The 20,794-nt window shown below is 41.6% G+C and overlaps 3 protein-coding genes and 1 long non-coding RNA gene across 20 annotated transcripts in view; 1 reads left to right on the top strand and 3 right to left on the bottom strand.

The window, feature by feature from the left end:
• RC3H2 (ring finger and CCCH-type domains 2) overlaps positions 1–3,249 on the bottom strand; it is a 38,771-nt gene extending 35,522 nt beyond the window's left edge. For 3 of the 11 annotated variants that reach the window (XM_043530753.1, XM_043530754.1, XM_037879889.2), the window contains exon 1: positions 3,092–3,226. The gene's annotated coding sequence lies outside the window, so the exon portion shown is untranslated. Of the gene's footprint in view, positions 1–3,091 lie in introns of all 11 variants that reach the window. The other 8 variants (XR_005222553.2, XM_037879884.2, XM_037879886.2 and 5 more) reach the window with 6 other exon arrangements.
• Positions 3,239–4,253, top strand: LOC122463158. Its single transcript, XR_006286222.1, has 2 exons — positions 3,239–3,346; positions 3,878–4,253. It is a non-coding gene; the product is annotated as an uncharacterized LOC122463158 (long non-coding RNA).
• A 269-nt stretch (positions 4,254–4,522) lies between these two features.
• Positions 4,523–9,456, bottom strand: ZBTB6 (zinc finger and BTB domain containing 6). 3 transcript variants are annotated; one of them, XM_037879891.2, is made up of 2 exons: positions 9,324–9,456; positions 4,523–8,781 (listed from the first exon to the last, which is right to left on the bottom strand). In XM_037879891.2, the coding sequence occupies exon 2, from the start codon at positions 8,770–8,772 to the stop codon at positions 7,489–7,491; it is 1,284 nt and encodes a 427-aa protein (XP_037735819.1). In that variant the 5' UTR covers positions 8,773–8,781; positions 9,324–9,456; the 3' UTR covers positions 4,523–7,488. The 3 variants fall into 3 exon arrangements, with proteins under 3 accessions (XP_037735819.1, XP_043386698.1, XP_043386697.1); XM_043530763.1 differs by having other exon boundaries at positions 9,360–9,425; XM_043530762.1 differs by lacking the exon at positions 9,324–9,456 and adding an exon at positions 8,910–9,175.
• Positions 9,457–15,256: 5,800 nt separating this feature from the next.
• Positions 15,257–20,780, bottom strand: ZBTB26 (zinc finger and BTB domain containing 26). Of its 5 annotated transcripts, none has more exons than XM_043530788.1 (3): positions 20,651–20,780; positions 19,726–19,811; positions 15,257–17,123 (listed from the first exon to the last, which is right to left on the bottom strand). In XM_043530788.1, exon 3 carries the CDS (start codon positions 17,111–17,113, stop codon positions 15,794–15,796), a length of 1,320 nt encoding a protein of 439 aa, XP_043386723.1. In that variant the 5' UTR covers positions 17,114–17,123; positions 19,726–19,811; positions 20,651–20,780; the 3' UTR covers positions 15,257–15,793. The 5 variants fall into 5 exon arrangements, with proteins under 5 accessions (XP_043386723.1, XP_037735868.1, XP_037735866.1 ...); XM_037879940.1 differs by having other exon boundaries at positions 20,647–20,777; XM_037879938.2 differs by having other exon boundaries at positions 20,554–20,711.
• Between the last annotated feature and the right edge of the window lie 14 nt (positions 20,781–20,794).

The raw sequence follows: 20,794 nt of genomic DNA on the forward strand, positions 1-20,794 counted from the left end.
ATATTCCAAGATACTGTTCTGATCTGACTTTTTATTGGAAACCTGCATTTATCTCTGGGGACAGCAAAAGAATCATACTGTAGGAAGAAATGTTTGTTTTATTTAAGAAACATCACATCAATGTACTGCAACTTGAAACAGACCAAAACAAGCTACTGTTTTCACGGCTCCTCATATTATGGACTTGAGGTAATAATTTTTAAAAACCTGGCTTAGTCTTGTATTCTGCTCTAACACTTTTCCTAGATTTATTTATGCATGTTTCTATGGTGATCACTACTATCATAACTTCTTATAAAACTGTCTACTTAGACTTTTGCCTTTGCCAAGCACCCATTGGAAGATCTGGAAACTGCAACACTGTTACTATTTTCCCAGTACCCAAAAAAACTTCAGAAAAAATTTTTTTTTCTAAGACTATTTGTTGAAACATGGCTACACTATGTAATGCACTAATATAATATAAAAATGACTGACTTCTAGATAAACATTACTTTTCACATATAAATGGTTTTTTTTTGTTTCTTTTTGTAAATGCCAGAGCTCTAGTCACCCAGGAGGTCAGTCAAGATGCTCTATTTCCTGTTCAAGGATCACCACCAGTAATAAGGATTCTGCATGTTAAGATGTTCCCCAAGTTATATATTTGTTTTCTGCAGGGTTTCAGGGGTGTAACTGAAAGCCGAATTTGCCCTTCCCACAAGCGTGATGAAAATCCATCTCCCATAGCTGTGTTGACTTTTCAGGACTAACAGGAGGACAAAATGGCAAAAATGTTTGTCACTAAAATCAGTGAAGATTATTTTGAATACCAAAAAAGTATGTTTGTTGATTAAGAAGGTGCTATTTTTATAGTTACTTTTCAGAGTAGATCTGCACTTAAAGGGTGCTATTTTTCTGTAATATAAAAGGTTTAACAGAGGACCAAGGATCACGTGGGGCAATTCTTTCTGTGTTTATCCTGAATCTTCTCCCATGCACCCCGTTCCGCCTTTTAAACCACCACTTTTACAAGTGAACAGTCCATACACTAATAAATTTCACAAATAACTTTTTGAGCAAGAGTTAGTAATTCCCTAAAGACTGAGTAATTCCCTAAAGACTGAGTTTCATGAAAGCAGAGGGCTTCTGGGAGTAGCATGAAGACACTTTTTAGAATTGTAAAACTTGTACAAGGATACAAGTTATGTTCAGTGGGATCCTCCATCCAATAAGAAAAGCAAAGATAGAGGTACTATTAATGTTCAGGTCATTAATAATTATAAAGATTTTATGCAGCAAGCTACATTTTACATCTAATAGTTGATTTTCCAGAAAGCATGTTAGATATAAATATTTACATCCTCTGCCATAAGTCAGCCAAGTCAGAAAAGATCAATACTCAAGACCAAACAGAATTGCACTTTAAGCAATCTCTAGTATTGCCATTAAGTTGACAGAATTTTATTTTTTGTATGGAACTGAACTATTCCATACAAGATGGAAATGCTAATTAATACTACTTGTTGAAAAAGCTTGTTAATATTGAAGAATATTGTTCATATTAGATAAGAAACGCATACAGATCTAGGGAAAGCATAGTTAGTTACTAAGAATAAGAATTTGATGTTTAATGGAACATTACAGCATGACAGCAATGTATATGTTTTAAACTCTGGAATTTCCAGTGATATCTTTTAAACAAAAAAAAGACAGAGGGTCAAATAGAGATCTGTTTGGGTCAAATGGTTACTTACAATTTCACTAGTATGGTCTCATTTAACATTCTGTATCATCTGTTTTTCCTCTTAATAATAATTAATTACAAGGATGTAGGTTTATTTTTCTAACCAATATAAAGAGGATAAATTGGGCTACAAAAACAGCCAAATTATGGTTAGACCCAACTTCTTCATCTACAGAACACATATGGGACAGAAAAGACATCTAGAAGATTTTGCTATCAGAATCTTTCCTGATATTCAGTCTAGACATTGTCTTAATTTTAGCTTATTTCTAGGTATAAGCTTCTCCCCCTTTAATCCTTCCTACTAAATCAATACTCCTACCAATCAGTCACATTGCTGTTCTTCTCTAAACTTCCTCCTGACTCTTGTACTTAAAAGTCCTCAATTTTTCTACAGGAAGAGAAGAGGCAAGGTGAGCGTGCCTACTAAGCACCCCGCATCAAGGATGACCAGATGGAACCACTTCTAGGGCCTTGTCTACACTACTATTTTTCTTCAAGTTTCCCCACAGGTGCAGCTCCACAAGAAGAGGTAAGAGTGGGAACGCTCATGCAGTCAGACGGACTCCCCTCCACACCAGAAAGCACTAGTTCATGATGTCTAGACCTCCCAGGCTGGGAGCAGGGTTAGTTGGCGGGGGGACTAAAAATCCCAGTGGCCTGTACGTGTTAGTGCTCCCACCGGTGGAGGTGCGACAGCAGACAAGCAGAAGAGAATGCTGGTTTAGACACAGCCTCCGGTGGGAGCGTAGCCCCGTCCCTGTCCCACTCTAATCCGCGTGTGGCCTCTGCGTGCAGCCCAGCAGCGACAGCCGCGACAGTGGTTTGGCAACGCAGACACCCGCCCCCCGGGAACGGGGCTGAGCTCCCCCAGCTCACCGCACAGGAGCCATCAAATGGCAGCTGGGATTCTCCAGCAGCCTGGCCAGGAGCCGAGCCAGACCCGAGCTGGGGAAAGCCCCCCCGGCCGCCAGCCGCACCACACAGGGACCCACCACCACCCGGCCACAGGGCTGCCAACCGCACCCGCCGCTGGGCCCGGGGGGGGTGGGGGGGAGTCTGAGCGCGCCCCTGACAGCGAGGGGGCGGGGAAGGAGCTGACGGGCCCGCTCCTCCGAGCCTGCTCCGCACGCAGGCAGCCCCGCCCCGAGCGAGGGGCCCCGCCTGAGAGACCCTCCGCCGCGGCGCTGCCGCAGGGCACCCGGGGAGGGGGCGGGGCTGCTGCAGGAGCGCCCTGGCTCTCCCGCCCGGGGGAGCTACTCCTCCGGGCCAGCCGCCCAGAGCACGGCCCCCGCCTTCCCCCGGCCGAGCCAGGCCGGGCGCCGGGCTCTCCCCGGCCAGGCGCCGCCCACCCAGCGGCCCTACCTGCGAGGCGCGGCCGGGCCGGGAGCAGGAGGCGGCACCGGCCTCTCACACTCCATGGGGCGGGCAGCCCGGAGCGGCCCGGCGGTGGCAGCAGCGGGGGCCTCGGCGGCGCCTCCTCATCGCGGTGACAGACGGGAGCCCAGCCCCTCCGCCCCGCTACTATCGCGAGAGCTGCCAGGATCACGTGAGAGGGGAGCCTCGGCGGGCACCGCCCGCTCACGCCTGTCACATGACAGCGAGTCCCGCTCCGGTTGGGTGAGAGGCGAGAGAGGGGCGGACCTCGTGCCTTGTGGGCGGGACAGGGCTGATGGAGCAGGCAAGCCCCCCTCTGCTACCCGTTCAGGCTGGAGGCATGGAGTAACCTGGAGAGGCTGAAGGGGAAAGGTATCCTTTCCCCCGCCTCTGGGGCAGGCCCCTAGCCTTGAGGGAGCAGCCCCTGCTCCTCCTGCCCCAGGCTAGTGCGATGAGTTTTCTCCCTTGGCGTGTATAGCCCTAGACTCTACGGGCAGTGAGCAAGCCTGCCCAGGAGCGCAGCTGCCCCAGGGGAAAGAGCGGGGGGGCGTCTTATTTTCTACTTTACCCCATTACTTGGCCTTCAGAGAAGAAGGGCCATGGTCCTTGCCCACAGGCTGTAGCCCTGCAGCTGCTTAAAGCCTTTCTTGCATTAATACAACTCAGGAGCAGAACTGAAGGCTGCAGTTAAGAGGAATCATGAAGACTTGTGGTACAGATGCTGCAAATTGAGCATGTTTGTTTACTTGGCTATTGCCTTCTTTTCCTCCTCAGTAACTACCTGGTACAAAAACCAAAAAGGAAAGCTGCATTACTGGCAATAAAAACTCCAAGCCTGCTTTCTCTCTGGCCACAAAAAAGAAGGCAGGCCTTTTGCATTATATAACAACTAAGAACTCTAAGGGGCAGTTATGCTAAGTTGAAACTTCAACCAGGGACATCTCAGAAAGGATCTGCAACAACTTCCATTTTTTGCTACATTCTTGCATCTATGTTTCTGGAGGCCCCTGATAATTAAGTAGGCAGTTTCCAGCTTTAAAGAGCTATAATAAACGTTGACAACTCTTTATTCAGACTGACTCAGTCTTTTATGCATCCGATGAAGTGAGCTGTAGTTTATGCTCAAATAAATTGGTTAGTCTCTAAGGTGCCACAAGTAGTCCTTTTCTTTTTTCAGTATAAATCCTGCATCCTGTGCTCAGAGAAATCATTTATCGTGCAGACTACCACAAAAGGTAATTGTTACATACATGTATAAAGGTACTATGGTTCCCAACATGAGTAGCACTTGAGAGTGTGCTTAGAATATCGAGTCAGAAATAAACGGACAGTTTCTTAACACAATATCCAATACTTTAAGGCCGTTTCAGACTCTCAATGATTTTCCTCAAAGTTGTGTGTATATACAAACAATGCCTCTTATTTCCATTCCATTTTATTTATGTTATAAATAGAGCAAATGGTTACATTTAAGAAAGTGGTACAAGGGGAGTTATATGCATATATATGCCCGAGTCCCGTTCCCTTATAACAAAATTCATCACGTAAGAAATTCTAGCCACCGAAGAGGTACACACAGTTTTCTCTCAGATGTACATGCACTACAACTGCTGAACAAAAGTTACCAATCCTCACATAGAAGGTGCATATAAAGATCATAGGCTCTATTTCCCCTTTATCAGTTAGGGAAACATGAGTAACACACCTATATCAGGCAATGATTGTTTAAATTCATATTGCTGAGACTCATGCACTTGCCAGAATGGGTTTGTTCAACTCAAATGCCTAAGACACCAAGGCTCTATCTGCCCTAAAACAGCACAATACATTTAACTTCTATACTACAATATTATAAAGGGTCCAATTTAAAAGGAGCATCAAGTTTTCCTTAATTTGTTAGTTTAATACAGTTCTCCAATGTTTTCTGACATCTCCTAAGAACCTGATTTTCAAAAAAAAGTGTGCAAATCTGCAGGCAGAAATGAACAGTTAGATATAAACCTGTACATACACCCCAGTTAACATTTGTTAATACAATAACCCAGAGCACAGAGTAAGAATATGTTTTTGGAAGTCAGGTGAGCCGTTAATGTTACCATTAAGTAAAGACATTTACACAACCAAAAATGAATCCTTTACATTTGTTACTGTGTGAGGGCACACCCAACACCAAATGCAAGTTCAATAAGACTGCAAACAGATGTAGCCAAGGAATACAAACCAAAACTAACAAAATGCCATAAAAAGCAATCACCACAATTGTAAAACAGCCATGTTTCAAACTTAAAACTCGCAAAATACATTATGCATCAGTGTCCAGCAAATAAGGAAACAAAACCCAAACCCTTAGTTTGACAAATATAATTGTTATAGTTAAGAATGCCAGAACAGAGAGATGAAAGATATCTTATGCTTAAAGCACTAGACTGGGACTCAGGTTATTGTTTCAGTTGGCCAGTTATGCCTTCCTTGGGCATATCACTTGGGCCCCATTCCTACAGAAACTTATATCCATGCTTAACTTTACACATGGACTAGTCCACCAATTCACTTCAATAGGACTACTTCACACTATGTAAAATGAACTGAAGCATGTTCTTCATTAGTCTCTCTGTGCCTCAGTAGCCTGAGGGTACTGTAAAAAATCTGTAAAATAGAGATAGCTGTACTTCCTATCACCCTCTAGCTTATCTATTTAGATTGTAAACCATTTGAGACAGGAATTATCTCTGATGTTCATGTGCAGTGCCTAACATAATGGGATCCTGAACTCAGCTGAGACCTCCAGGCACTATAATAAGTGACTGGTAAATCAGTTATTCAAAGCGTGATTCTAACTGTCAAGTGAAGGACCTATTACAAACTCATCCTGAAACAAAGGTAAAATGGCTAAAGTATTAAACCTGCCAAAATTGGGTTTCCAGTAGAGAGAAGTCATCATACCAGTACAGTTGAACATTGCTATTACAGATGAATAATAGGAAGTTACACAGTATATACTGCTCACACAAACCCCACCTAATTTGGCTGGTGAGTGAAAGCCAAATGAGTGGCTTTTGTACTACAAGATATACAGGAAGTTAACTAAAGATATCCCTTTGCAACTGACATAAGATCAGTGTGGAAATATATCCTTACGCACTACAAATAACACAAGAAAGAGTGCTGCTGTTTTTTCTAATGCAAGAAGATCTAGAATAAATGGCATTATTCCACTCCAATAACTATATATGATCTTTATTTATACCACATTAAATGGAAGAAACATATATGCCACTCAAGGACAGGCACAAGATAAAAGTGTTTGAGTTATAGGGCAGTTTGATGCCTGCAGGTAAAACCATGAAGTGTAAGACATCTACCCAGACACATACAATAGTGTTTTACAATATCATACAATTAGAGACTGAAGAATCCTCAGTATCCAAACTGCTCCTTATACAGAAAGGACGTCTTTCAAATAGATATAGATTCCTAATATGTGACAGCTTGTAGCTCAGATTTTCACAGCGGCAGTACACATCTGAGATTTACAAAACTAAGACACACATAAAATACAATCAGAAGGCAAAGAATTAATTTAGGGTTTGATTACTAAAACAAGTGTACAACCAGACAATTTGTATCAGTGAGAACAAAGCTGTCAGAAACAGGTTAGAAAACTTTAAACATGAATAAAATGAGACCCTATTCAGTTAAAACTGAACGGAATAGTGTGTTTGTTTGTGCCTTTTACTGCTCCTCTATTTATAAAGACAATTTTAAAGTTTCATTAGAGAGTTTTCCTGTTTTTATTTTTTAAACCTACACACTTGAGAATCAGATTTGATGATTGTGGTAGAAAAATCTATATAGAATAGAATAAGCCATGACTTCTTTCTGCTAAAAGAGCCAACAATTTGGTGAACCAGGAAGGTGATCTCACCATAAACTGAAACATGAACTATCACTCTTAGAATGCTCAGTTGAGTGGGAATGATTGACTCCCTGAACAGGTATTGACATCCCCTTCCCACTCTATTAAAGGCTGGGAAAGGAACAGTTCAGGTTTCCGCTCATTGAGACAAAGGGTCCTGCAAATATTAGCAGTGTCCTCTAATGGGAGGAGGATGAGTGAAAGACAAGCAAGAAAAAGTTGTGTGGAGCTGTCTTTTATCCATACCATGAGTACCTGTAAAGGAGCACAAATTTTGTTCCCATATTTTGCCATTTACCTTCAACTAGCAAACTATCCAAACAATTGCACCAATACTAGGTTTCAACACAGTAAGCAAAAATTAGATATTTGCACTTGTCTCTGTTACATAAAGATTTGGTGAACATCTGGCATTTCACCACAACAGGGTTTTAAATAGAGCACGTCTTTACATCTATCCAGAGATCCACTAATCATAGTCTATTTTGATTTGTGTAATTGTGTCAAGGTTTGGTTTGTCACCACCATTCCTTCCGTGAACTGAAGTCAAGTGCTTTTTTAGGGCAGATTTGTGTTTAAAGTCCATGTCACAACAATGGCATTTGTAAGGTCTGTCCCCACTGTGAATATTCAAGTGGTCCTGAAGCGTGCTTTTAGCAGTAAATGTCTTCAGACAAACCATGCACTGGAATGGGCGGATGCCCATGTGCCCTCGGATATGCCTGTTGAGATTTTTCTTTTGTGTAAATGTTTTCCCACACTGTAAGCATAAGAAGAGTTTGTGCATTTTTAGGTGTCTCAGATAGTTTTCAAGGTGGACAAAACCTCGGGGACATTTAGGACACTGGTGCCGCCATGAATAACCAGAATCCTCCAGACTCTGAAACCCACTCATTACACTCGAGGTTCCTTCTGTATTGTCACTGACAAAGCCCTGAAACTGACTCCCAGGTACTTCTGTAATTCTACTCTCAACAGTAGAATTTATCAGTGAATGTTGTGTTTCTGGAAAATACAAGCTTGTTTTAGAGGAAGTGCAAGGCTGTGGAAAATGATCATTTTCCACATTGGTTGTGTTCATGGAATCCATTCTGAAGATACAAATTTCATCGTCTTTATATCCTATTTCAACTGTGGAAATCTCTGGAGTTTTCATGTCCTTTCTTTCTGATATTAAGCTTTGCATTGCAGGTTGTAAGACATCCCCTGTCTCCTGTTTTACATTATATTCTACATTAACAGGGCTATCTTCAGAAATTTCAATTATTTCACAGTCTTTATCTAAACTGTCATCTTTATTTCTCAGCTCAGTGTCTGAGGAATGACATTTCTCTGTGTTCTGATTACTGTTCTCCATAGAAGCATCAATTTCCAGATATTTAGACAATGCTTCGGTACATTTCTCTACAATGTGGACCATCTGAAGATAACTTGCAGCAATGAGATATTTCAAAAGCTCCTTCTTTTTAACTTCGAGAGCACCAGTATAACAAGACAATAGTAACTTTCTGCCAACCTCAGCACTCTGCAATATGGTGATTCGCATCTGTTTTGACTGATTGAGCAAAAACTGATCCCTCATAAATGTGGAGCAGGCAGCAAAAATCACCTTGTGTCCATGAAACTCAGTATCATTGATGTATATTGATACATCACAAAATAAATTCTGCTGTCTTAAGAGGTTCATCTTTTGCAACACAGCATCCCCTTGCTGTTCAAACTGGAAATGCAGCACATCTGAGTCAGTAGCCATGTTGACAACCTATTGGAAAACACACAACAGAAACGTTACAATTCAAGTATATCATTCTGGATGCAGCTTTCGCGGTCTCAATTTTCTGATCGCATATTTACTGAATACAATTTCATCAGCAGTTTCAAGCTACCCACCGAGCCACTACATATACCAGTGCTGAGAAGTGTTTAGGCAGAGCACGGCTGGAAAGCTGACTAGGTGTTTGCAACAGGCCTGGTTTTGTGTTCCAGCCTAGCCAGGGCTCCCCCATAAAACACTGTGTCCCTCATAAACCCTTACTCTCAGCACGGTGTCTACAAGAGCCCGTGGACACAAGTAGCATTAGCCAGGCTTGGCCACGGCAGGGTCGGAAAACTATTTAAATCAGTTACGAGCCCTACGTCGCAGCGCTCCCACCCCAAGGAACCCACCCACCCACCAGACCGTGCTGAGCTCCCTCTCGGCCCAAACTCGCAGGAGCCCTCCCCCTCCCAGGCTGCCCCGGCCCCGGCCCCCAATGAAGGCAGCAGGAGAACCAGGAAGCGGAACCTCCCCCGGGCCGCGAGTACCTCCTCCTCCCCCCTCCACGTTCCTCAGCCCCGAACCGGCAGCGGCGGGCCGGAGAGCAAGCGCCAGCCACCCCCAACAGAGGAGCCGGAAGCACACTCCCAAGTCCCGCCCCCTCCCCCGGAAGAGGCTCTGTCAGTCCCTGACCCCAGCTACCGGCCTCCTCTGCCCAATAGGACGAGGTAGCAGCCGGGCCGCTGCTTCCGGGATCCCGGAAGTGGTTCTGGCGGGAGGCGGATGTGTTTCCTTTCGGACTCCGCCGCGCCCGCCCCCCTCGTGGCCCCACAGGCTGGTGGGGAGACGCGAGCCCCGGGGCGGAGTCTTCGGGCCCCGCGATCCCGCAGAGGGGGACGAGCCCTTCCCCCACAGCGGGAGAAGTGTGCGCATGGGCAGGGGGCGAGTCCCGCTCCCTTGCCAGGGACTAGCGTAGCGGGCGGGGGGTGACGGAGCGCGGCCGGGATCCTCTCACACATACCCCAAGCCCATCGCTTGCCCGGCGCAGGGAAGCTCAGGTGCGGTGGCTCCACCAGGCAAAAACCAAGCTTCGAAGCTGGTCAGGAAATCATCTGTGGGTGACGGCTGCGTCTCCAGCCCGGCAGCCCTGCCCCCGCGGGAGCTGCAGGCGAAGGTGGTATACTAAACTCTGCATTACTGCAGCCAGCCTAGCCTCCGACCCTTTCAAAGACAATTAGCGTATGAATGGGCTGTTTTCCTTACGGCTGAAAAACACATACAGGCTCGGGGCTTAGGAGGACGTTTAGACGAAGCATTGGAATTGCTACAGCTTCTCCCAGCTGAGTCTCTCACAGCATTGTGCTAACAACAGATTTAGCCTCACAGAAATGGAATACAAGCTCCAGGGAGCAAGGCAACAGATGAAAATGAGGCAGAAAGACAGTCAATTAATTAGCCAAAGCCCCAGAGCATGCCAGAACCAGAAGATAAGCGTAAGAAAGTCAATGCCTTTTATCCTTTAACTACAAAACCAGCCATTTAGATTCCTTTAGGACAGAGTAGTAGACAGTTGTAGTAATAAAGAGTAACTCATTGTGGATAGAGGAATACTTGTGGAACCTTAGAGACTAACAAATTTATTTGAGCATAAGCTTTCGTGAGCTACAGCTCACTTCATCGGATGCATTCAGTGGAAAATAAAGTGAGCTGTAGCTCACGAAAGCTTATGCTCAAATAAATTTGTTAGTCTCTAAGGTTCCACAAGTACTCCTTTTCTTTTTGCGGATATAGACAAACACGGCTGCTACTCTGAAACCTGTCATATTGGATATGGCAGGCTCTTAGTGACATTTATTTAAGTCCCTTTGGGATATCTTCAGTAAGGAATTCCAGATTTAGAAACAATTAAGGGTCTGCTCCTACTTCAGGCATTTTAGTAGAAGGCAGAATTAGGTTCAGTAGTTGTAAGGGAAAAAATAGTTACTTCTCAGCACCCATACTACCACTCACAAAATTACTGCTGTTTGGGGCCAAAAATTCAGAAACCCTACACCCTAAATGGGATATTTAAGATGACTTTGGTTTTCCTTTTAGATCACACAGTGAGTAACAGTCGTTAGAAATCCTTGTGATCTGTACAGAATGCACCCTAAAAAAAAAAGTTAGTAGCAGTGATACAAAAGTTGGCTCATCCCTTAAAAAGTACTCAAACCTCAAAGAAAGAATAGGCAGAAAGGTGTCTAAAAAGAGTTTAAAAAGCCACTGACACATCACCTTTGTAATAAACATTTTTATTCAACTTCCTCCTAATCATTGAAGAGGTACTTAATTCTGTGGAGCTTAAGCTGGGGTAAAGGAAATATATGTTCAAAATATCCCTTCTCCATGGAGAATTTGTCTGTCTCTGGTATCAGGTCAGTATAGCGAACTACAGTTCTGTACATTTGCTCATTTCAACTGCACCATTATTGTTTTCATAATTAAAAAAAAAAGGAAAGAAAGACAACACAGGGCAGCAGGGTACCAGTAATTTTTTTAATGCACTTTTGCTTTGTATCACATTTTTAATTAAACTCTCACTCCCTGCTCTCCCTCCCTTCTCAAAATGACTCCTGTATTCACCACCATTCCTCTCATTTTCTGTACTCTTGCATTCAACGTGCTCTATGTTCAAATCAAATAAGACTACTGGTGTGACAAACTGTATAGGTTTATAAGTTTTGCCACAGAGGAGGAGGAGGGAAAACCCACAAAAAACCTGATACTTCACATATGTCAGAGTCACTAACTTGTAAAATTCTTCTATAAAAAGATAAGACAAACCTACAGTAGTTCTCTTATCCATGCTCATCAAGTAAATAGGTTCTAAAAGCAAAAATAATCCTTACAGATGTGGCCAAAGTGTCTTTCTAATATTTTAGAAATGGCAGACTTTTCCCCTAATTATTTTTAGGGCAGGCAGGAAGTTGTACATTACACTCAGTTGTGAGATTATCCATTTATCAGTAAATGGTGTTTGACACATTAAGTTTATGACAGTTGCCATAAAATGTATCTGACTAAGCAACAGTACTATCAACTTCAAGTGGATCTAGTCCGGTTAGAACTTTGCAATAAAAAGTGATTTAGAAGAAAGTTATACATACATGATTGACCACATACTAAATTCATTTAATTCTATAACAAAGCTGCCTTTGGATAGTCTGTATAAATAGATTTGATAACAATAGTCCCAGGCTCCTTTTTAATTCAGGGAAAAAAGCATTGACAAGATTTTCTGCGTCTCTAGTCCACATTAGATCTATGATAACCCATTTTCATGTAACGAATATTATAGTATCAAAATGTTTGAATATAGAAGATTCTGCCTGAAATCAGATCCACATGCAATATTTCAGACATAACCATCATGGGGTAACAGCTCAAGATGATTCTGTAAGCAGGTTTTTGATTTTTTTTCTTTAAAAAAATTAGTTTATTTTTCCATGCAAGCCGTCTTTGAACCAAGATTCTGAACGAAATACTTTCCTAAATAGTTACATTTCAGAACTAAATTAATCTGCTATTTGTTTCCTCCTCCCCATTGCCATTACTTATTCCAAAACTGTACACATGACAGTCAAATATAGCCATTTAAACCTTTTTACCTGAAAAGGTGATTGTGTCTTTTCATAACATTTTGCAACATTAACACTTCATTCACTGTAATGCTTGTTTTGGGAACTTCTGACTTTTGTATGCCCCTTTTCTCAAGGCCCAAGATATCTTTTGATAATGAAATATACATTATTTTCTGCAATAAAATGCTTTGGTCATACTTTTAGTTTAGCATTGTTACTGTATTCTACTTAAACAGCTGCATTAGAAGTAATACTTGATCCAAATGTAAAAAGCAGTTCTTTACCATGGGTCAAGCACTAGATTATTAGACCACACTGCATTTCAGTTCAGTAAGAGTGCTGCTCTTCTGTAAATGGTATTCTTCAGATGAGATATTAAAGCATGGTCCTTTCCCTCTAACTAGGATGGCAACCATCTAGATGAAAACTTCCATGACGCTTTTCAGAACCAGTACAGCATAACCTCAATCCCCAGTTAACATTCCATTTCCTCTAGGTCTGATGTTCAAAGATGTGTAAAAGAGCTATTGCTGAGCACAGTCAATAACTGATGTATTAATCTACAGCCAGTGACACTGAATCTTACTCTAAACTTTTACCTTGTAAAGCTCTAAGATTCATGAGCTATGTAGGATGGTAGCTAAATTCAAGTCTACTTTTCAAGATGAAGTGCATACTTTTAGGAATAGAGACTATGATCTAACTTTATATAGCGTTTGCATCAGTATGGCAGTTCTCACCCCCGGTTAACTGACATACATGGCTCCTAGTAGAGCTCTAGGAAGAGTTTAAAAAAAAACAAAACAAAACATGGAATTATACATTTCAGCTGCTGAAACAGATTCTTTTCACAATGCCATAAAGCAATATTCCCCACTCCAGCTTTGCTTTAAAACCAAATATGAAGGTCGCAATTGCTGTGGTTTATGTGAAGCAATGTTTATAGGAGACAGAACAATACTTTTATTTTGAAGTCTTTACCATGTCTTAGTACATACAGTGATAGGTGGTCCTTCAGTGGTTTGTCTTCACTACAAGTTAGCATGCTTCAGTTACTGCATTCAAGCTAGCCTAGCCTGAGTGAGAGCAACCACACTTCAAAGCAAAATGGGAGTTTCACAGCCTGATTTGATGAGTTGCTGTTGAGTTACAATATAGAACTGTAGGGCAGAAAGGGACCCCGAAAGATCACTTAGTCCATCCCTCTGTGCTCAGACAGGACCAAGTAAACCTCCTAGAACATTTGTGACAGGTGTTTGTCTAACCTATTCTTAAAACTTCCAGTGATGGGAATTCCACAACCTTCCTTGGAAGTCTATTTCATTGCAGCTTATATTTAGAAAATTTCCCTAATATCTAACCTAGATCTCCCTTGCTGCATGCAGATTAAGATTACTTTTTGTTCTACCTTCAAGTGGACATTATTTTCCAAAACATCTCTCAACACATTTAAAAACTATGATCACATCCCCCCATCAGTCTTCTTTTCTCAAGACTAAACGTGCCCCCTCCCCCCCTTTTTTAACCTCTCCTCATTGGTCAGGTTTTCTAAACCTTCTATAATTTTTGTTGCTCTCCCGTCCTCCTCTTTTCTAAAGTGAGATGCTCAGAACTGGACATAGTACTCCAACAGAGGCCTCATCACTGCTGAGTAAAGTGAGACAATTACCTCCCGTGTGTTACATACGAGACTCCTGTTAATACACTCCAGAAGGATATTTACCTTTTTTGTAACTGCATCACATTGTTGATTCATTAAATTTGTGATCCACTATAACTACTGGATCATTTTCAACAGCATTTCCTAGCCAGTTATTCCCAGTTTTATATTTGGGCTTTTGATTTTTTATTCGTAAATTTTCACTTGACTTTACTGGATTTCATCTTGTTGATTTAAGACCAATTCTCCAATTTGGCAAGATTATTTTGAATTCTGATATGATCCTCCAAAGTGTTAACAATCCCTGCCAGTTTGGTGGTAATCCTCACATTTAAAAAGCACATTCTACACTATATTATCCAAGCCTTTAATGAAAATTTTGAGTAGTACTGGACGAAAGAAAGACTCCTGCAGGACCCCACTAGATACTGCCTCCCAGTTGGACAGCTACCACTGATAACTATTCTTTGAATACAGTCTTTCCACCAGTTATGCATCCACCTTATAGTAACTTCATCTGGTCCACATTTCCTTAGTTTTCTTATGAAAAAAAATCACGTGAGACTAAGTCAAAAGCCTTACTGAAAATCAAGATACTGCTATGGGGGAAGATATATCTACTGCTTCCCCTAACCACTAGGACAGTAACCCTGTCAATGAAGGAAATTAGTTTGGTTTGGCATGATTTTTGAGAAGTCCACACGGGTATTATTTATTCTCTTGTTGTCCTCTACATGCTTGTTGTAACTCAAGTTGTTGCATCCCCAGACAGATACTAGCTTTAGCATCAACATCACTTAAGTTTCAAACTCCTCCCCCCTCCCAACTAGTTAGCTAGAGTTTAAAGCACCAGTTAACTTGAGCTAGAGAATTCGGTGTGTGGATGGGAGTTGAGCTAGGGGTAGTATTCCAGTTATTACCTGAACTAATTATGCTGTGAAAGCACACCCTCAGTAGCCCTACATCAATGAATAACTCATACCCTGACTTTAGGCAATCAGCCTCATATTCTAAAGATCTTCAATTTATTTTCTTTAGAAACAGTACCATGTAATCACTACCTGACCCACCTAGATCATTCAGGGCTTTAGCTCTTTATAAACATACATCCATGTTAATAATCCTGAAAGTTGCTATCAGTTGGGGGTAGGGCTGATTGGCAGAGAAAATTCAATTACATAGTTTAGAAGGGACAAAAAAGTGACACATGGAAAAAAGTATTTAATTTTAACTTTAGGGATTTGGGTAAGATTGGAAGGCAAATAACTGAAGTTTTAACAGACAAACAAATTAGCAGTTGAACTACATAACTCTCAGTTATCCAGTGCTTTTTGAAAACGTCAGGTTTTATCTCATAGACTCATCCTCTTGGTTGTTTCTTCTATCTGCCCAGACATACACAGGCCTTTAACTGTACAGCATAGTTTAATTGGTGACTGCCCACAGCAAGAGTTCTTCAAAAGGTGACAGTCCCATGTCTCCAAATCAGATTAAATAATCCAAAATGTAACAAATCCAAAATTTAAACCCATGCTCACCAGTAGGGACACAGACAGAAACCCTGTATGAGGATTGCTAGTCACAGAAAATAAGACTAGAATGAAGGCTGACAACCTGCTAGGTTTTGTAATTCAATCTGTACACAACCTTTCAGGGCACACCATCTGCTTTGGTGAAAGCCCAAATCCAATCTTTTGTTTCTTTCTTCATGATGCCTACAAAGGGCTGCTTGGAATGCTTAATTGACACAGGTGCTATCACTCCTTAAATTGAGCACAGCCTGAGCTAATTTCCCTGCATCCAGTATCTGGCTTGCATCAGCTTGCTGACAGACCTTACTGTCTGTAGCAGTGCTACAGCTGAAAGAATCAAAGTCCACCGTTATATCTTGAACATTTCTTTCATTGGCATTGTCAAAGCTGTTTTTTCCATGTAACTGTTTAAGGTGTTTCCTCAGAACAGGTTTATGTGCAAAGACCATGTCACAATAGTTACATTTATGAGGCTTGTCTCCACTGTGCAGGTTTAGATGGTCCTGTAAAGAACATTTCTGAGAGAAGGTTTTCCCACAGATCTTGCACTGAAAAGGTTTGATCCCTGCATGCACTCTCATGTGTCGGTGGAGATTGCCTTTCTGAGTGAACGTCTTACCACACAGCAGACACATGAACAGTTTATGCATTTTTAAATGATTAGCATAGTTTTCCAAGTGCCGGAATACTCTGGTACACTTGGGACACTGGTGGTGCCATTGGAGACCTTTGTCTATACCTCTGTTATTAGGACCAAACATGTCTTTAGAGGCCATGATGAAATTGTCACTGCCAGTGTAAGAAAGGGCATAGTTGTGGAGATGATTTTGTTCTGTTTCACTCGTTCTGTTTTCCACAGTGGAATTGATTAAAAAGTGCTGAGGCTCTGATGAATGTAAAGCAGTTTGTTCAGAAGAAATAAACTGGGTTTGATCTTTTTTATTTCTAACCTCAGACACCTCCCCAATAGACTCCACCTTGACAATCTGAATGTCACTATCTTCCATGTCCATGCTGTCTTCTGAGGTTTGAATACATAGTGAATCCTGTTGCAGAGAGTCCTCATCTCCTTGGTGTTCTTTCAACTCAGAAGAATCGCTTTGCTGTTCACAATCCTCCTTGCTCTCCAATGGCTTCTTAGGTTTTATAAACTTCCAGAGAGCCTGTGTACATCGTTCCACAATGTGGCTCATCTGAAGAAAGCTTGCAGCAGTCAAGTAATTTACCAGCTCCATCTCAGGAAACTCCAGAATGCCACTGTAGCAGGACAAAAGCAACTGCCTCCCCACTTCTGAACTCTGCAGAATGGAGATTTTAACCTCTCTCGAGTCATTCAACAAAAACTGATCCCTTAAAAAGGGGGAGCCTGCAGCAAACACAATTTTATGCCCATGAACCTCAACATTGTCTATGTGAACTACAACATCACAAAACTTATTGTCTTCCCTCAGTTTGTTCATTTTTTGTAACATTGAATCTCCATAATTGTCAAACTTGAAGTGAAGGATATCTGATCTTTCGGACATTTTGACAGATCTAAAGAACAAAAGCAAACAAAAATAAAGAAACAGTATATGAGAAAACTAATGGATTTAATCATGCAAATTAAAAAGGGGCCAACGGTACAGGTTAAACATACATATTTTACAAAACATTTTCTTATGTTAATAAAAACACCCAATAACTTTTAAAATTCTTTCATTTTTAATAGTAAGTTTATTTTGAATATCTTAATGATGTTTACTTTTTCACATATCACACAACTTGGACAGTGAAAGTAACCTAATCAATTTCTAGTCTATTTCATATTCTAATTCTCATGCACTAGTATAATGTTGCAGTGTCCCCAACACTACAGTAGAACGTTTATTTAAAATATTATAGTTATATAGATACACTATTTCTTTGGAATTTAAAATAAAACCATAGAAATATTTCTACTGGTTTAAACTTTTACAAAAGTTTGCTTTTGTATTAACAAAAACAAAAGTTTTTGGCTCAATTTGACCCTTCAATGTCCCTTTAGTTTCAGCAATTTTTTTGCTTTAATGCATGAACAAGTTCCACAGGCAATTGATCTCTCAATATTACACTGAAGCACCTGTCAGAGAGGACAGTGTAATATTAAAACAAGCTTCTTAAATTAACATACTTAATAGAAGAAATATGGTCTATGAATCAAACTAAGAAAAATAGTTAAAATTCTTCCACCGTCAACACCTCCTGCTCACATGGTGGTATTTCTAAATAAAATACAGCCTGTTACACATCTCAAATGCGCAGAATTCTAGTACTGAACTTCATTTTTTAGACCAGATATAGTCACAATGGAAGGGACTCTATCTTCACCAACCTGTCACTTACAATGAGGAGGTTCTGAAAGGCACACTGTCAGATACCTTTAACACCTCTATAAAACACTTCTAATGTAGACATGGTCTAAGACAACCATGATTTTCTATAAGTTGTTGTTCACGCAGCCCTGGCTATGAATTGGGATTGCAGGAAATGAAGGAATCACAGGAGATTTAAGCTCCCAGAAGGCTTGGTGAAACAACAACAAAACCCCACCTACCCCAATCCACACCACCTTCACCTTTACTGAAAGATTACAGATGGTTTGAAAACAGAAAAAGCTGTGGAGTTTAGGAGGATAAATGGAAATACTATCCACTTGGATATGAACCAATTATCCCCTATTATCTCTGGGAAATGGAGCCACAGCTAGGGGATCAAATGAATGAGAATGCAAAGCAACAGTTCAATGCAAAGAATTTTTTAGCACTTAAAACCATGTAGATGCTGATAATCAAAGATTTCAGTATCCACTGCCCAGCTGACATTCGTACCTCCAATTTCTCAACAGCAAGGAGGTTTTCTGGTTAGCCCTCTTGTATTATCAGCCATATTTACCAGTTTGTAACATACGATATCTACAACAGGATTTTGAAAGGTTCCAGAATTGCCAGACCCTTGAAAATTCAGAACCAGAGAGTGGGATCACATTACATTACACATTACAACTTGGTCATGCTGGAGCTAAAGAGAAGGAGATGCTGTATACGATTGGATTGTAACCTATCGTGCTCTAACACCATCTTGATTCCAAAGGGGAAATACAGTATCAAATTTAGGAGGTAATAACCTTTGGTGAAGGTAAATCAGAGAGAAGTAAACATCAAGCAATACATTCCAGAAACTTCAGATGCACTTAAACTGGTTTTGTTTGCTTTCCCTTTCCAGTAGGAAAATAAATCTACTTTGTATGTAACTTTTTCAAATGTTACAGTCTTTTAAGAATGTTCAAATATAATTAAAAAATTAAAGTATCCACAATGAAATAGCACTGGGTGATGCTCTGGAGAGGCATATGGAGTCGAAGTTCCTGATGCAGACTGGCCCAACTTACTGAACAGATACCTCACTGAATCTTATGCTAGTTGCTCATTGCAACTATTACAAATTAATGCAAGTCTAAAAGTTATAAGTCAATGGAGACCAATGAGTTATCGCACTAAGTCTTTGTTAATAAGTCACTGGGATCTCATTCATCTTTATGCATTTGTCCAATGTCTATTATTGAGCACTGAAACAAGCATTTTTATTTTGAGGGTTTTTAAGGGTGAGAAATAAAGTCAAACTGCTAGATAGCTCTGTTCTCTCACATTCACCACATAATAAGCAGTCTCACCAGAGAACACTTTCTCACAGGAAACACACTGCTTCCTAAACTGTAATTACTTTTAGGTGGCTATTAAAGCTTAAATGGAAAATCCCTCATTGTTAGAAGAATGATATTCCAGAAACAATACCCTACAAAGGTGCGTGAAGATTTCCAGCATACCCTTCAAGTAATTTGACCTACACAAGAAGTAGATCATACTGTAAATGTAAATTCCAGATCTGTGTATCCTCCAGTTTTGTATTCTTGACTAGCCTGAGGAGGGAGGGAGAAAGCTCTCTGCATCTTTCTGAGTTCTACATGCTATTTCCACTCAATATCATGAGTCACAGCCGTCATCCTTCCAGCTGACAGGCAGATGTGACTCCTGTTCAAAACAGGTTAGGTCTAACAGAGGAGTCGTACTTCTCCAGTTTAGTTCAACAGAGACATTTCAAAATTAACTAGATATGGTACCTTAGTTTTCTTGTTCAAGCATCACCGAGAAGGTTTCTGTAAATTGCTCAATGTGTTACCAGTTTAAAAGATTCTGGATGAATTATCTAAGGAAAGAGAAGAAAAGCCATGATTAGCAAAAGGCTTGTTTGCCTTACAACTTTAAAATGTTTTTAAAGAAAGTTAATTACTTTCAAATCATTTTTCTGTGTTTATGTCCAGACTACTATACATGTGTTTTGAAAAACATTTTTCCCAATACCGAGGAAGAACAGTATGGGAAGACTAATGGGGGTTAGTCGAATTCCTCTCCAATTTATAAAATACTAGGCCTGCAGAGGCCCCAAAGCACCTGCCTACCTGCATTTGGCTCCATCCTTCTTTGGGGCTTTGCAACCGATAACAAGGGTAGCATCATTTTACTCCACTTCTCATCCTTTCTTGGGTGGCTGCACCTTGCTCTTACAAGTAATTTCAGCTGATGCGCTATTAGAGCTTTCCTAGTTTTTACCTTATGTGATTCCTCTATGTAAAAGGATGAAACCTGATCAGCCCCGTGGCCATGTAGACCAGTGTCCTGGGTCTGACATTCACACTATCAGCTGTTAGAGGGAAAAGCAAAAAGTCCCATAGGGGACAATCATGGGATTATTCGCCCACATAGAAAGTCTCTTCCTCGCCCCCCCCTTGGCTTAGTAGTTGGTTCATGACCCTGAGGAAAAATGGTCTAAAAATCCATCACAAGAGGGGCTGAGTGCTACACCCGCCAGGCTCCCCTTCCCTGTTCACCCCACGGGCTATCCCCTCCCGTCCCGACTCACCCCCCGCAGCTTCCTCCCCTCCACTCACCTCCTTACTCCTCACGCTACCCCCGCCGCCTCCTCCTTCGCTCCCTAGCCGCCGCCGCCGCCGCCCCCACCTTGTCCCCTCCTCGCATCTTACTCGCCCAGGGTGGGGAAGGAGCCACTCTCCGGATCCGGCCCCGGGCGGAGGCGTTGGCCGGAGGACACCGGAACCGGAAGTACCCCTCCAGAAATCTTCTTCCGGGGCTCCTGCCCCTGCCGGGTTTCTTCACGAACCCACCGCGAGC

The sequence above is a fragment of the Chelonia mydas genome, chromosome 16 (assembly GCF_015237465.2).
Source record: "Chelonia mydas isolate rCheMyd1 chromosome 16, rCheMyd1.pri.v2, whole genome shotgun sequence".
NCBI lineage: Eukaryota > Metazoa > Chordata > Testudines > Cheloniidae > Chelonia > Chelonia mydas.

Bases quoted from the DNA above. Each gene is read 5' to 3' on its own strand.
- ZBTB26 (XM_043530788.1), bottom strand. From the start codon at position 17,113: ATGTCCGAAAGATCAGATATCCTTCACTTCAAGTTTGACAATTATGGA.
- ZBTB6 (XM_037879891.2), bottom strand. From the start codon at position 8,772: ATGGCTACTGACTCAGATGTGCTGCATTTCCAGTTTGAACAGCAAGGG.